Source organism: Quercus suber, unplaced genomic scaffold (genome assembly GCF_002906115.3).
Source record: "Quercus suber isolate HL8 unplaced genomic scaffold, Cork oak 2.0 scaffold_243, whole genome shotgun sequence".
Taxonomy (NCBI): domain Eukaryota; kingdom Viridiplantae; phylum Streptophyta; class Magnoliopsida; order Fagales; family Fagaceae; genus Quercus; species Quercus suber.
In genome coordinates this window covers 451,706-469,537 of record NW_027069700.1, presented here as the reverse complement: position 1 = coordinate 469,537, position 17,832 = coordinate 451,706, and the positions used below count along the sequence as shown (strand labels likewise).

General features: G+C 33.7%; 2 protein-coding genes across 2 annotated transcripts; both read left to right on the top strand.

Moving 5' to 3' along the window:
* Nucleotides 1-9,330: 9,330 nt before the first annotated feature.
* Nucleotides 9,331-10,981, top strand: LOC112040204 (anthocyanidin 3-O-glucosyltransferase 5). Its single transcript, XM_024073100.2, has one exon. The coding sequence runs from the start codon at nucleotides 9,445-9,447 to the stop codon at nucleotides 10,852-10,854; it is 1,410 nt and encodes a 469-aa protein (XP_023928868.1). The 5' UTR covers nucleotides 9,331-9,444; the 3' UTR covers nucleotides 10,855-10,981.
* Nucleotides 10,982-16,387: 5,406 nt separating this feature from the next.
* On the top strand, nucleotides 16,388-17,422 carry LOC136070582 (uncharacterized). The gene has a single exon (XM_065780707.1). It carries the CDS (start codon nucleotides 16,388-16,390, stop codon nucleotides 17,420-17,422), a length of 1,035 nt encoding a protein of 344 aa, XP_065636779.1.
* The last annotated feature ends 410 nt before the right edge of the window (nucleotides 17,423-17,832 follow it).

Here is a 17,832-nt window from a genome sequence, read left to right as displayed (position 1 = left end):
CGCATTTACTATACTGTAACCATTTAGCTGGCCGCAATAATAGAGGAATGACCATGAACAGTATCCATCACAGCTTATATTTTGTTGTAGAAACCTTCTAGCAAGGCCTTGATGGGACAAGTATCAAGAGAATTTAATCTCAACCCTCCAAATGTAAATTCCAGATGCATCCTAGCTAGTATATATAAAGCTCAGGAGCATCTAGATCAGGGGAGAAAAAAATCAAGAGAGGAAAAGGAAAACCATTCAATTATACCTTCATCCTCAGACTGAACCCGAGGACAAACACTTAGCTTTTATTTATACAAATTCTAGTTGAATATTTCTACATTGTATTCACAATATAACTCTAATCTTCGTAACATCTTATATAACGGATTCTACTGGTTTAATCTTGCATCCCATCTCTATAAATTAGTTGTGTGAGCAAATTGTAGCTTAATTAAAAACAAGCCTTAATTAATTACCTTACTTTTCACCGCCACAAGTACCATTTCCATTTTGAATTTTTTAAAATGGACTAAAATATTGTTAAGAAAATTAAAAAAGCAAACACATTATTTTTACTTCTATCGCTTTAAATCTTTTTGAGGGAAAAATAAAGAACACCTTTTCTCTTTCTTCTTCTTCTTTTATACTTTTATATTTTACCTTTTAAAATTTTCCTAGGTTATATCTCTTCATCTAGAATAGGATTGACTCCTGTGATATATTTCTCTATCCAAAAATAGAATTAAAAGTTCAAGATTCATTCATTTAATTTAAAAGTCATATTATATGTTCAAACTTGATCAATTTTCTTATCAAACATACTCGTGTTGATTTATGAGCTACTTGATTAACTTATTCTTTCACCATATAAAAAAAATAGCATAACTAATATTTTGTATCCACCAAAAAAAAAAAAAACTAATATCTATTGAATAAATTGTTGTTAAAATTATATTATTTAACTTAATTAGAGAAATTTATTATTATTCAATATTTATAAGAATTATAAACATAGACCTTGTATTGTAAAAAAGGACCCGGCTTCTGTCCAGTGGAAATTTCCACTGGACACATCCGGATTCGGACACGCATCCAAGAGTGGACATGTGTCCATCATCCAACGTGTCTAGTGGAAACTTCCACTGGACATAAGCTACTTCCTGTAAAAAATTATATAAAATTTTTAGTAAAAAAATGATATTTTATATTATCAATAAATTACAAATAATATTATGAACTTATTTGCAAACTTACACAATCCCATCTCTCATCTAAATACGTATGCTTTTAATATGTACATATATAAAATATATAATATTATGAACCCCCAAGTTAAGTCTCAAACGTTTAGAGTTTTGTAGTTAAATTAGCACCTCATAGTGTTTCCAATGAACAAATCTATAGTTCGAATACCCCCTTTCTCATTGAAATTATCAAATTATCATAAAAAAGTCAAGCATAGAACTCAAGAACTTGTTTCTTTCTTTAAATGGTGTTTATTTCTTCTTCTAAAAATATTGTGTTTATTGCAAAAATAAACCTTAAAGAATATATACCAATATATTCGGTTCTGTTTGGATAAGCTATTTGTAAAAGTGCGTTTTTGAAAAAGTAGCGGTTTTAAAATGTTCGTTTTTGAAAATGCAATTTAGAGTGTTTTGGCAAAATTTGTAAAAAGAATGTGATTTTCAACTATTGTTTCAGTTGCAAATTACCAAAAACCCTATATACACCAACATCTTTCAATTCAATCTTATATATAAAATTAAAGTATTCCATTTATTAAATAAATAAAAAAAACTACACGTGAATGGTGAAGATACCACTCCATGTAAAGTGCTTCAACTAACAAGGGTTTTCTATCACCTGCACACCTTTCACTTTGCCAATTTCATTTTACTCCTACTTCTTCTACACTTATTCTCTAGTAACATTTATCCTCACCGATCAAATACCCATCCTTTTGTTGTCCATGATACTTTCCATTTGACGCTTGAAAAAAAGAAAGAAGATGAATATGACTGCTTCAACTTATTGAGGATTTAGCAGGCTATGGCGGGAGTAAGAGAAGGACAGAAACAGAATGGAATGAAGGTACGATGGAGGAAGAAAAGGGAGATATTTATTTGGGTTCTTTGTTCAGGTTTGATGGGGGGTATTTGTGGTAAATTGTACTTTAAAAAAATGCATTTTGCAACACTTTAGAATGGTGTTTTCAAATTCGCTGGAGATACTTTCAATTTGAAATCGTGGGTTTTAAAATCGCAAACTTTAGAACACACATGGCCAAATGGGTTGAAACTGGCGTTTTGAGTCCAAAATCGTTTTTATCCAAAAAAACACGGGGCCAAACGGACCCGAATTAAGAAAATAACATCAATATCATATAAAATTTGAAACATTGTTAGAAGTGTTACAATAATATACAATTTTAAATGTCAAAAAAAAGAAGAAGATGATATACAATTTTATAATTTTAATGTTATATAGAATTTATTTTATTTTTTTTGAAAATATTAGGAAAGCTTAAAATAGATTTAGTAAAGAAATATTAAGTCCAAGGCTCTTATTTAAAAAGAGCGTTTTTTTTTTTTTTTTTAGTAAAAAAGTTTCAACATATGTTGTGTTTGCTCTTTATAATAGCTCTAAGAATATTGAATCTCAAATTTTTTATTAAGCTAACTGAAGCCATATAATATTTTTTTAGGATAATGTTTCTTACATACAATTTAAAGCCGTCTCTTCAACTCATCATTTCCATTTTTTTTTTTTTTTTTAAAAAGTGTATTAAAGCATGCGTATAACAACTCTTATCCAACTTTTTAAGGAGATATTCCCCCAGATCTGTTGATGATTTGAACAAAGAGGAGCCCGACATGCCACTAACCGATATCCATATGGCCCCTTTGGGTTTATTCTATCAGGAGTTAACGCCAGCTCCTCATTATTATATACATTATCACTGATTAAGGAATAAGGAATCTCTTATTTTCACTAATTTTCAACAGCAAGTGGCAAAGAGTTGTTGCAGCCACCGGTCATCAGTATCACAGAGCTAGGAGTTAACACTTAATAAAATTATATAAAAAAATTATAAATATAGTATAAAATGTATATATTAATTATAAATTAGGAATATATTTAATTAATGATCAATTTAATCATTACTTATGTAATACTGTAATATTTAACAAAGCTAAATAAATAAATCAAATTAACATATTTAATTTGATTTTTGTAAATTATTGGATTTTCTTTCTCTCAATTAATTTTCAGTTTCTACTTACAACAACAAAAAATTGTATTATTTGTATTAAATACAGTTTCTCATTTAAATATATATTGTAAAAAGAAGAATTACCCAAAGCATGCTATTGTATTCTTTATATCACCGTGTTATCCTTGTTTATATATATATATATATATACACATTTAAGTTAAAAATCAAGACTTCAAGTCATGACTGCAGGGCAAAAAAGTATGTACTTTGTATGCAATATAGTGTGTGTGAAATAAACAACACTACATTTTATTAGTGCAGTGGTGGTAGTGAAAAAAAAAATAGAAATTAAAATTAAAATAAATTTAAAAATGACTAAACACTCAACTTAAAAGAAATTATAAAAGAGTAAAACGATGAAACTAAAGAAACTCAAACTAGTACTGCATGTGGGTGTGGCTTTGAGCTATCCATGGAATGGAGATTTAACAAGAAGAAGAAAAAGTTACTACATGTCAAAGGATGAAGTAAATGCAGTATTTGCAATCAATTGTCAAAAACTCAACTGGTAAAAGTTCTGATGGTTAAATAAAAAATCTTAAATTTCAATTCTAGTCTACATAAAAAACCGATTGGTGCCTTAGTCTTGATATATTATTATTATTTTTAATACGATCACGTATTGACTTTTTTTTTTTTTTAATACGCATGTATTACCTTTTAAATAACATGGTAAATTTTAATAAACTACCTTGAGGTTTAGGCTAATATCAACAAAGTCCAAAACTTTTCAAAAACGACCAAGTTGGTCCTATGGACACAATTTGGTCCCTAAACGGCATTTAGGCACATTACTCATTCTCAGGCTTTCTTCTCCCTCTTCTCACTTAGAATCTCTCTTCTTTATCGAATGTTTATGTAAATGCTAATATCTCTAAGTTGTGAGTTCTATTCAAAATGATTATACAAACATATACACTAAGCCATATAAAACCTAAAACCCCTAGAAATCCCTGATCACAAAGCATATATACATATCCATAACCATTCATACGCCAAAAAAAAACACTATATTAGAACAATTTTGAGACAAAAACCAAAACAAAAAATACTCACAAATCCACAAATAACCATACCCAAACCCCAACTTTCAAACCCAAATAAAAAATAAAATCACCAAATCCTTTGTCAACCAAAGAAAAACAAATCCCTAAACCAACCAAGACCCGAACCAACAAAGGAGGAGGAGAAAGATCAGTGGCCAATGGTGGTATTTCCGGTGTGATTCATTGCTTGTGGTGGTTGCAGAGGTCGTGGGTCTCCGCCAAAACATTCCCTTGACGTTTGCACACAAACCTAAACTCAAACCCAAACCCAAACCCAAACAGAAACACAAATGCAAACTCTATCTTCCATAGCTGAGGAACACCAAAGCTTGTGTTGGGAGCACCCGATCATAGCCTTCAACGAGGAATGGCAGCGGTGGTGGGGAGGAGCTCAAAAATTCCTAGCCCATTGTTTTCATGGCACTGATTTGAAGAGTGAGCACAATATGGTAGTTTTGCCATTGTGGGTGAGAGAGAGAGAGAACTAAGAAGAAAGAGCGTCTAAGATAGAAAGAGAGAGAGAGAGAGAGAGAGAGAGAGAGAGAGAGAGAGAGAGAGATAGAGGAGAAAAGATAGGTTAAGCTGAGAATGAGTAACGAGCCTAAATGCCATTTAGGGACCAAATTGTGTCCAAGGACCAACTTGGTCACTTTTGAAAAGTTTTAGACTTTGTTGATATTAGCCTAAATCTCAGAGTAGTTTATTAGAATTTACCCTAAATAATATATTGATTTGGCAGAAGCAGCAACAATATTACATATTTATTTATGAGAGGTTTGTGTCATGATATTTGTTATAATTTTTAATAAATTTCAAAGTAACCACATCACTTTTATTTGAATTATTCATGTCAATTTTATTAAGGTCAATAATATTACAAATTAAATTTTTTTAAATAAAAAATTGTGTGCGTACTCCATGCATTATGATTTTATTGTGATTTATGCACAACATGCCATATGTGTTAGTTGCAGATATGTTGTCATAAAAAATTTTCAGAAATTTTATGTTCCTATTTCTTTCTTTTTTAGAGAGTTTTAATATATGACGTCTGCTCCTGATAAGATCAAGACATCAATCAGTTTTTTTGGTGTAGACGGGAATTGAATCTCAAATATTTTATTTAACCGTCTGAGACTTTACTAGCTGACCTAATTGGAAGCCACTATTTATAGTCCACCTAGATGTGTTCTCTTATCCTTACAAAAAATTGTAGATGTGTTATTTAATAACGCCCATACATGCTCGCAAGTACTGATCTGATTGGTAGATGCAACAATAAGTCTGCCAGTTGCCGTTGAAAATTAGTTTAAATAAGAGATCCCATAGTCATAACAGAGGATGTTTCATTTTTAAATCTTATCATCTCTCAACGATCAGTCAACCCTCTCATATGCAATCTACATCAGAACCGTCGAGAAGAACTAATAATGAAAANTGACGTTTGGCACACAAACCTAAACTCTAACCCAAACCCAAACCCAAACAGAAACACAAATGCAAACTCTATCTTCCATAGCTGAGGAACACCAAAGCTTGTGTTGGGAGCACCCGATCATAGCCTTCAACGAGGAATGGCAGCGGTGGTGGGGAGGAGCTCAAAAATTCCTAGCCCATTGTTTTCATGGCACTGATTTGAAGAGTGAGCACAATATGGTAGTTTTGCCATTGTGGGTGAGAGAGAGAGAGAAACTAAGAAGAAAGAGCGTCTAAGATAGAAGAGAAGAGAGAGCATTTAAGAGAGAGAGAGAGAGAGAGAGAGAGAGAGAGAGAGAGAGAGAGAGAGAGAGAGAGAGAATAGAGGAGAAAAGATAGGTTAAGCTGAGAATGAGTAACGAGCCTAAATGCCATTTAGGGACCAAATTGTGTCCAAGGACCAACTTGGTCACTTTTGAAAAGTTTTAGACTTTGTTGATATTAGCCTAAATCTCAGAGTAGTTTATTAGAATTTACCCTAAATAATATATTGATTTGGCAGAAGCAGCAACAATATTACATATTTATTTATGAGAGGTTTGTGTCATGATATTTGTTATAATTTTTAATAAATTTCAAAGTAACCACATCACTTTTATTTGAATTATTCATGTCAATTTTATTAAGGTCAATAATATTACAAATTAAATTTTTTTAAATAAAAAATTGTGTGCTACTCCATGCATTATGATTTTATTGTGATTTATGCACAACATGCCATATGTGTTAGTTGCAGATATGTTGTCATAAAAAATTTTCAGAAATTTTATGTTCCTATTTCTTTCTTTTTTAGAGAGTTTTAATATATGACGTCTGCTCCTGATAAGATCAAGACATCAATCAGTTTTTTTGGTGTAGACGGGAATTGAATCTCAAATATTTTATTTAACCGTCTGAGACTTTACTAGCTGACCTAATTGGAAGCCACTATTTATAGTCCACCTAGATGTGTTCTCTTATCCTTACAAAAAATTGTAGATGTGTTATTTAATAACGCCCATACATGCTCGCAAGTACTGATCTGATTGGTAGATGCAACAATAAGTCTGCCAGTTGCCGTTGAAATTAGTTTAAATAAGAGATCCCATAGTCATAACAGAGGATGTTTCATTTTTAAATCTTATCATCTCTCAACGATCAGTCAACCCTCTCATATGCAATCTACATCAGAACCGTCGAGAAGAACTAATAATGAAAACAATAGTATGGGCTCCATGCCAATTACAAAGTTAAAATTTTAAAAAAAGATTATCTTCTGACAAAATGGCCAGTTCTTGATCTTCCTATCATTTTTTTAAATAATTTTTTTCCGTATTACTCTGTGTACTGTAAAGTCATGTAAGTCAAGTGAGAAGAGAAAATAAAAAGTTATGTGTTAAGGAGGAAAGCAATGGATGTTTGAATTATCAAACGTTTATGTACTATTGTTGTTTAGATGGAGATATGATAGGTTTTAGTGCCCCACTGCCCACAGGCCCACTCCACAGGTGCAGTTGTGTTTGTTGAATTACCTGGAGCAAAGTAAGTGGTGACAATAGTATACGAGATAGTCCAAGGAAAAAATACAAAATTTCACACAATTCTTTTGTTTTGAGGTGTGGTGGGTGACATCTCACTTCTTGTGAATATATTATATATTATGAGATTTATTATATCCGTAAAAGCTCATAATATATTACCAAATAACTGTGAAAAATCCACTCTCAATCACTCACCTTAATATTGGGCCACCACAACACAAAATAAACCAAAAAAAAAAAAAAAAAAACGTGATTTAAATTTTAGAAGAGAAATGGTAAAAATATTATAAATTTTAGTACATAAACATTTTTTAAATTGATGTAATAATGAATTTTATTTTGAGAAATGTTGTAATAATGACTATGATTAATAGATGTCAACAACATATAATTAATAAAAGGGAAAATTATTGAATACTCCAGAAGTATCATAAATGCGTATTCTCCCTCTCATATGAATTGTAGATCCTACTATAAATTTAATTAGTAGGGTCCACAATTATATGAGAGAGGGAGTACGTGTTTATGATACTTCGGGAATATCTAATAATTACCCTAAATAAATAAAGAGTGATGCTACAGGGATTCAGATTTGGTGGTTGCATCGAGCAATTGAACACTTTAATATGAGGGAGAAAAGTTTAAATATAAAAATAAAAAATAAAAAAAGATGGTATAAAGTTAAAAAAAATTCTGATCCAATAGCCCAAATTGATTTACAATGAACTTCTTCCTTTCAATCTAAGTCCTACTTTGATAGACCATATCTTAATCTTATCTTCTTCTTCTTCTTCTTCTTTTTTTTTTTTTTAATAAGATAATAGTTCAACCTATAGCATCCGTTTTATGATAATTATTCTTTATTATTAAGTCAAGACAGAAATTAGTTTTTGATATAATTGGGATTCGAATATTAAATTTTTATTTAACGACAAGAGACTTAATCCATTATAAGGATCTTACAAATTGATGTGGCATCAATAAAAAATTAAAAAAAAAACAATTATAACATTTATTTATTTTGTTGTTGAAATTAATCAATTACATTCATTATCACATCAATTTATAAACTTTTGTAATCAAATTTATATTAGTTAATAATTTTAACATTTTAAAAATAAATGTCAGAATAACTTGTTTGTGTATAATTGATGACACGTTAGTTTGTAAATATTATTTAGAAAAATTTGTAGTATAGTATCACACTTATTAGACCGTTGAAATTTACTAATCATATTCATAATTTATTACCACATTAATTTATAAATATTTTGTAATAAAATTGATAATATCTTTAATATTTTTCATGAAAATTTAGTGTGCTTGACATCAACTTAGATTATTTTATTGAAAATGTGCCAAAATATATATTTATGTTTTAGAAAAAGTGAGGTCTTAAAAAACTGTACATAAAAGTTAAAAATTAATTGAATAAGCAAATAGACACTGATGTTAATGGATGCACTTCTGCCTTTTGTTATGTTCCACAACTCATGTTACATGCTATTTTGGTTGTTAACCAACAAGCTAACCAACCCATGTTCTGTTTGGTTTTTATATTCCACAACTAAACATAAAAAAAGTTCAAATAGCTCATTTTCTTGTTCCAGCTCATGGCCAAATATTCTATGTAGTTTTTTTTTTTTAGAAGTATTTGTAGATTATACATACATAATACAATACAATACAATACAATACATGATTCACATTTTGGCAACAACTATACTTATAATAATGATTATTTCACGTATGGTATTCTTAGGGTATTGCTCTTGATGCAATGCTTAAATGAATTGCTGAAATTAATAGTTGCAAAAAATAACTTTCAATCTCAACCATTAATTAAAAAAATATTGAAAAAAAGTTAAAGAAAAATTAAAATTAAAATTTAAAAAAAAAAAAGTGAAAGGTGAAAAAAAATGGTAGGAAAGAAGGGTGGCTGGTCTGTCAGTTGTCAGTGTCTGTCACTACAAATTTGTGGGGCACCTGCAAGCACAAAAATCTCACTGCACCTTCTATAAAATCACATACTAGTGGATTACCACTCACCGTCCCATAAGTTGCAAAACATCCATCTCCTTCATCGATCATTAGACACTCATCTTTATCTTCATCGATCTTTTTGACTTCCATGGCTACCTCAAATCCACAAACACACGTAGTCATAGTCTCTAGCCCACAAGTTGGTCACATTGTCTGTAACCTTGAGCTCGGCAATCGCCTCGTCGTGGATCACAACCTCCACGTCACCTTCTTCGTCGTCGCTGAATCTAATGCCTCAACCGGCGAATCCGAGACTATCCAATCAGCCAGGGCTCAAAATCTCCTAGACATCATCCAACTACCACCCGTGGACATCTCCGGCGAAGTCGAGCCCAATTCTCCGATCTTCACAACGCTTACCACCATCATGCGAGAAACCAATCCCCTTCTCAGGTCCGCAATCTCAGCCCTGAAGCCTAGGCCGACAGCTCTTTTCGTCGATATTTTCGGAACAGCAGCACTGGATGTCGCTGAGGAATTCCACATGTTGAAGTACGTATTTGTAACCACCGCACTGCCGCTTGCGTTAGCAGTGTATATTAACATCCTCGACAAGGAAGTTGAAGGAGAATACGTTGATCAAAAAGAACCGCTAAGGCTGCCGGGTTGTATGCCGGTTCGACCCGATGATGTGGTTGACCCGTTGATGAACCGGACAAAGCATGAATACCGTGTGTTCTTACAAGTTGGCTTAGAGATTCGTCGGAGTGATGGGCTTATGGTGAACATGTGGGAAGATTTGGACACTAAAACGCTTAAAGCAATGAGAGAAGAGGAATGTTACGGCTCACTACCGGTTTACGCAGTCGGGCCGTTGTTTAGGCCGGTTGAACAGTCGGGCTTGAAGAGCGAGTTGTTGGATTGGCTGGATGAGCAACCGGTTGAGTCAGTAATTTATGTTTCGTTTGGGGTTTCTGGGAAGCTCTCAGCCCAGCAAATCACTGAGCTTGCTTGGGGTCTAGAGCTTAGCCAGAAGAGATTTGTGTTGGTGCTACGCTCAAACAACAAGGACAAAGGTATTAACTTGTTGGATTACTTGCCTGATGGGTTCTTAGAACGGACACACAAGTTGGGACTGGTGGTCACGGCGGACTGGGTCCCACAATCGGCAATTTTGGGCCATGGATCAGTAGGGGGGTTCTTATCACACTTTGGGTGGAATTCAGTTGTGGAGAGTATAATTAGCGGCGTGCCAATGATAGCATGGCCTCTATATGCGGAGCATAAAATGAATGCTGCGTTGCTAGCTGAGGAGTTAAGAGTGGCTGTGCGTCCCAAAATTGCACCAACTAAAGGAGTTGTAGGACGGGAGGAGATTGAGATGATGATTAGGAAAGTAATGGAAGATCATGAAGAAGGGAAGGCAATGAGGGCTAGAATTAAGGAGCTTAAAAACAGTGGGGAAAAGGCTTGGGCTAAGGGTGGTTCTTCTTTCAACGCGTTGTCTCAAATAGCAAAGCAATGCGAGATGAACTTGCAGCGCCAGGAAGGGAAGTAGGTTGTATTAAGAATTTATTAAATAATGGGTAATCGTCCTCGGTTTGTTTAAGAAAGTGTGTTTGTGAATTAATAACTTGTTTTTGCCTGATTAAAAATTACTATGAATTTGTCAGTGAGGTTTGTAACGTGCCTTCATTCTCTCATTATTGTACGTAGACATGGCAAAACATGGAAGTTAGGTTTAGGTCAGGTTAAATGGATTGCGGGTTAAAAACGGATTAAAATGGGGTTCAGATTGATTAGGTTGCAGATCGGGTTTGGTTGGGTCAAGTCGACCCGTATTTTTTACATGAATTTTTTATATGAGAGGTGCTACGTCCACAATATTTGTACAACAAATCATAGGTGGTTAGTTGTTACTGGTTCAAATTTAACTTAACACTAAGGGTCTGTTTGGATACAACTTATTGTTGCTTATTGTTGCTAAAAACTGATTGTTGCTGAAAACACTGTAGCAAAATAATTTTTAAATGTATGAATAATACCGTGAAACTCATTTTTGATATTTTTTTAATGCGTGAACAGTGTTGCTACAGTGCGCTATAGTGCGTGAACAATAATAATTATCTCCTGCATGGTGATTTTACTGTTCATGCACAGAAAAAAAAAAAAAAAAAAAGTACCGAAACGTGAATTCTGAAAACGCAACGCAACTTTCAGTGTTATCCAAACCGGCATTAAGATTACTTTTTGCCCCAACAATAACAACAACTTTATGATTTATAAAATTGTTTCNATATCAACGTTCCAAAATATAAAACAAAATTACAAATGACTTATTGGATAATTCATTTGACAAAGAATAAAAACATATAAGAAATTTATAATCTTGAAAATTAATTTTATAATCTATTGTCAATTGTGATTGACACTTTATTTCAATTTGAAATATACATTAAAATTTGATTGTTTACTTATTTATACATTGTCTCTTTTATGAATATCATATCATTGTTAAGTAACACACATTCTAGAAAATATAATAATTTATTTTGAAAAGCCATTTATTTTAGACATAAATTATTAAAAAATAGATCTAAGCATTCATAATTTATGTTAATTTGATACTTTGGCTTCACTATTTTCATATTTGTAAATGTTTCTCAAACATTTCTATAATTTTAAATCTATATTTTTAACAATACTATAACCAAATTATCTTGACATCTACTTTGCTATTTGATATCTAAAAATCTTAACTCATTACAGAATGCTCAACCATTCATCTTTCACTTAATTTGCATGCAGTTATGTAAATGTCTCAATTGTTTCCTTAAAATTCACAACAAACAATTAAACCAATATTGTCTTAATTTTATTATTTTTTTTACCAAAAAAAACATGTTTTAAAAGATGGTTCAGGTTCAAGACAAGTCGCAAGTGACCTACAAAAAACATGGATCAAGTCACGGGTCAACCCGTTTTTGCTTCAGGTAAAAAAAAAAAATCGGGTTCGGGGCGAGTCAGAAAATTCTGACCCGTTTTGCCATGTCTACCTATGTACATGTGTTTGTTTCTTTTAAAAAATATAATAAATAAATAAAATATTATGCTAACAAGTGCTTTTAGGGCAATTGTTAATAAATTTTATCAAGAAAGTTTTTAACATCATTTTCATAGGAAATAAAAAGTTGTCAAGAAAATTAATTGTTTTATCATTTTTCTATAAAATATTTCTAAAAATAGTTCATTGGCATTAGTTAACATTTCCCATAAACAAAACCTCTTTTATTTGATTTTTTTTTTTTAACATAAATCTCAATGCTACTTTTGTGAGGAATGTAAACAATATATATATATATATATAATATATGCTTATATAAATTTAAAATTAAATTGGGTAAGCTTATAAATAGTGAGGTCATAAAATATATTATATTCATTTATTTATTTTAATTTATTTCTTATTGAAATAAGTTTGTAGACAATGAGACCATAAAATATTTCCCTTAATATCAATGTTTTTTAGGATGGACTATCTTACCACTTCACATCTTTAGTGAAGCTAACAGTATTGCAGATAGTCTAGCCAAGAGATAAGTAACGCAAAGAAGTAGCCTAGTGGAATATACACAATGTCCTACTTTTATAACTAATCCCTATATATATGAAATCTTTAGGGAAAAAAAAATTCCTAGAGGGTATTCCTTAACATCCTTCAACGCAAGACTCTGTCCAAGGATGACTAATCGATCAACTTTTGTAACTACTACTTAATCAAATAGAACATCCTCTCTTTCTACCCAAAAAAAAAAGTTTGAAAATAAAAGGTCGGCGAAAATAAAGTTGTTTTGTTTGTTGAGATAGACATAAAATTATAAAAGCTTGAATATCAAATTAAAAATATGGCTAAAGTATATAGATGAAAAAAGTATTTTTGTCATTTTTCTTTTTGTGTTGTGGTGGTACACTAGGGAGGTTGAGAGTGGATATTTCACCACTAATTGGAAATATACTATTGTCGCTTCTTATCTTATACAAGGATACGACGTTATTACAATCTGTTCAAACTTCAGCGAACCCAACCTACAACTGTGGAGTGTGCGGTGGGGAGTGGGGACACTATCCTTACCTTGAGTCAAGAACAGACCAAGGGGGCCCAGAGATAAGCTTAAAAATAAAATTTTTCAATCAAATAAGAATTCTTATAGTATTAAAAAACTATCAATAAAAAAAAATTCAAATAATTTTAATAATTCATATTAAGATGCAATTATCTATCAACAAATACAAAACACTATTGATTCTTACATTCTGTTTATTTTGACGTAAAATATTATTTTTCCAATAAAACATTTAGTTAAAAGTAAAATATTTTCAATCAACCAAATCAACACAAGAAAATTTGTGTAAAATATTTTACACTTAAAATTTTGGTAAAATATTTTACAATTTCTCTCTAACTCTCCCCCAACAACTCTCAGGCTATCTATTCTCTCCCTTTCCCGCTATCTCTTCTCTCCCTCTCATTTTTCCCTCCTTCTCAACCTGAACCTTCTCTCCCAAAACCTGGTGGCGCCACCCACTGACTAGCGCAACCCAACAGCGCGCCACCCATCGACCGAAGCCACTCATCGATCGGTGCTACCCACCAACGGCACCACCCATCAACAATCACTGCCTCTTTTGTGGTGCCAATTGGTGATAAGACGGTAGTGGGGTGGGTCGTTGTTAGATCTGAGTGCCGGTGTCCCTCTCGGTGGTGGGGTGGGTCGTTGGTGATGGGTTTTAGTGGGTTGGGTCATTGGTGATGGGTTTTAGTGGGCTGGGTTTGGTGTTTTTAGGTTTGGTTTTGAGGTTGGTGGCCGGAATGACTGCTATAGTTGTGGTGGTTCATGGGTTTGGATGGTGGCTGAATAAGAGTGGGTTTCATTAATCTTTGATTTTCGAATTTTTATTTTCATTTGGGATTGTTGCTTTCTGTCGGTGGTTGTTGTTGTGGTGGTGTGGCCGTGTGAGTGGTGGTGTATAGTCAATAGATTTTGGTGGCAGAAGGGCGGTGGTGGCTTCTTCTTTTTTCCCAGGTAGTTAGTAGTGGTGGTGTGCTTGTATTTGGAGGCAGGTGACTATTTACATTTTCAAAGGTCTAATCTTGCCAAACACTTGAAAATGTTTTCAATGAAAATATTTTACAGTAAAATCTTTTACATGTAAAATATTTTACATTGAAACAAACAGAGCGTTAATACATTATCTATGAAAATGAAACTCATTTCTCTTTTAAAATTTTGAAATCGTCAATAATTGAATCCAAACTAAATGTAAAAAATATGTCATTTTCAATATATAACATCAAAAAGTCTATCAAACACACTATTATCCCAATTTATAATGCACTACGTTTCTAACTTTACACTTTTTTGGCACTATGTCGCTTGTTCCCTATTGTTGCCCCACTATCAACAAACGGTCAAAGTCTCAAACACTGAAAATAATATATTCTCTACACACTCTCTCTAAATATTATAATTTTATTCACAACTCACTTCTCACTATCTCAGACATTCGGTAGAGTGGTAGAGAAAAAAAAAAAAAAAACAACAACCACATTCACAATCTCAAGGTCACAAATGACAGATTCACAAGTCACAAACATATGGATAGAAGCTAAGTAAGGAAAATGATGAGCAATGCAAACTCAAAGATAAGAAGGCTATGAGAGCTCCACAAAATCAAATCATTCTGCCTTCACACTATTCAAGCATGCAACAACTTTTAAATTAGATTAAACATAATTTTGCAACACCAAATAGCTTTTCACCTCTGCAAATACCCGGTCATAAGATCCTTTTAAGCCCAAGAAGTGATCCATAGGTGAGAAGCAACTTGAGAAGATCGAGCTCTTATGCAACAATCATTTTCAAATTAAACACTTGAGGACAATGGCTGATTTCAAGGGAGGAGGAATGTTACGTGCTTAGTTTTTATTTAATTTTATTATTTAAGATTTTATTTTAAGTTGGGTAATCAGATAATAAATAGGATAAATTGTTAGCTTAGTATTTGAATAGTTTTATTCACTTGTTGTAGATAAAGATTAAGTTTCTTTTGAATTTAAATGTTAACTTTATCTTGTAAAGCCATCTATTTATATGGCTTAATGTTGATTAATAAAGGAAGCTATAAAATATTATTATTGATGGAGTATTCACTTTGGAGGTCTAGATTCCCTCGAAGTAGTCTATCTATCAACAAACTCAATTGGGTTTGTAACACATATCCCTTGTCTTCATTATAGCCAATAATGGAAGAACAAAAGAAAATAAAGTTGATTATGCATATTTTCTTGTTGTTTTGCAAAGGAACTTCACTCCAACTGATGACATAGAAGTGGCATATGCGTAGTATAATGATCGTTACTTTAGCAATTTCTATTCAAGAATGTGGTAGGTTGTTACATTTATTTTATTCCTATTGTCGTTAAGCTAAATGTTAGCAATGCCTAGATCGGTTTTGTCTAGCATTTTCCTCTTTTTCCTGTATCAAGGCACACAAGTATAGGCAGCCAATCACAGGTAGGGGCCATACAAGCATATCCAGTTGCGAAACAGTCCACTAAATTCTAAGAAATAAAATGTTATATCCCTTGCAACTAAAAAGAAATTAAATGAAAATACTATTTTGGTTCCTATATTTTGGAGTTATAATTAATTTGATCCTTACATTTTAGTAGCAATCAATTTGGTTATTTTTATTTTTAATTTGGAGTCAAATTAGTTCTTACAGTTAACTCACTAAAAAAAATACTTATATAACAAACGGTATACAGTACTAATACCTTTGAAGCTTACACGGCTTAACATCCACAATGGTTGCTTTTTTCTCTCGTGTTGCTCTCCACTGGGAAGCCGCGAGGTGAAAACTCTCGCCTAGTATAGGCTGACTCTTTCCCCTGCTCTGGTGGAAACTTGGCTCTCTCATCACCGTTTTATCCTTCCTCACACTTCTACCCCGTGGCTCTCTCATTCCAGTTTCAACTTTCCTCCACCTTCTATCCTTCTCACTCCCATAGTACCCCACCCCTTTACACTATGGACGATCTCACAGGTCAGTGGACCCGCCTCTCCCTTCACACAAAGGAACGCCAAACCATCCCTTTAACCCCTGTTTTGGAGAACAATAACAGAGTACTTGTGGCAAAGCTCTTCACCAAACGTCGAGTTAACGTGGAGGCGTTATCGCGGACACTCAAGAGCATGTGGAGATTTGCCCAAGACTTCGAAGTCCGTGACTTGGCCTCAAACACGGTGCTAATACTGTTCACCCATGAAGCTGACGCACAAAAGGTGATCTCGCAAGGACCCTGGTCATTTGACAAGTACTTGATAGGCCTCTATCAACCTAGTGCCTCTGAATCTGTGGAGGACGCAAAGTTTATCACAAGCCCCTTTTGGATTCAAATCCATAACCTCCCTCTCAGTCGTATGAATAAAGAAAATGCTACTGCTATAGGGACCACCATTGGCAGAGTTGTACAGATTAATGCGTCACCATCTGGGGAATGCCGAGGACGCTGTATTAGAGTCCGAATCAATATAGACATTGAGCAACCCCTCTGCCGAGGAAGATACGTGGATTTGGGTGGCTTGGATCCCCATTGGATATCCTTCCAATATGAACGGTTGCCTATATTCTGCTATTGGTGTGGTCTCTTAAATCATGATGAGAGGGAATGCATCATCTGGACTGATAGTGGTGAATCATTGCAGAAGAGTGACCAACAATATGGTCCATGGTTGCGAGCTTCCTTGACCACCATACAACCACCACAACTGGTACGTACCAAATCTTTCCAACCAACAGCCCCATCCCAACCTCCACGACCCACACCTTCACCATTTACGCCACCATCACATCCAACGGAAAACACACCACCTCCATCGCCAAACCCACCCACTATGACTCAAAATGCGAAAACCGTGGCTCCAGCCGATAAACCCGAAACTGCATCAACACACAAGGAAATTTTATCGGACCCACAACTGTTTGACACGTTTATCACGGAACTTGACCATGATCTAATTACCATCCTAATTCAAATACACCAAATCAACTCCCACAGCTAGCCCACGCTCCATTAACAGTCTTTGCTCAACATTCCTATTCCACCACTAAGTCAACTATCCCCTTAACTGTCAACACTGACACTCTGACCACAAACCACTCAGATATTCCATACCCCACACACATACCTGACATTCCTAAAGCCCCAGAACCCACTACTACTCGCACAAACCAAACCGTCCCCTTAACTGTCAACACTAACACTCTGACCACAAACCACGTAGATATTCCATACCCCACACACATACCTGACACTCCTAAAGCCCCAGAACCCACTACTACTCGCACAAACCAAACCGTCCCCTTAACTGTCAACACTGACACTCTGACCACAAACCACGCAGATATTCCATACCCCACACACATACCTGACACTCCCAAAGCCCCAGAACCCACTACTACTCACACAAAC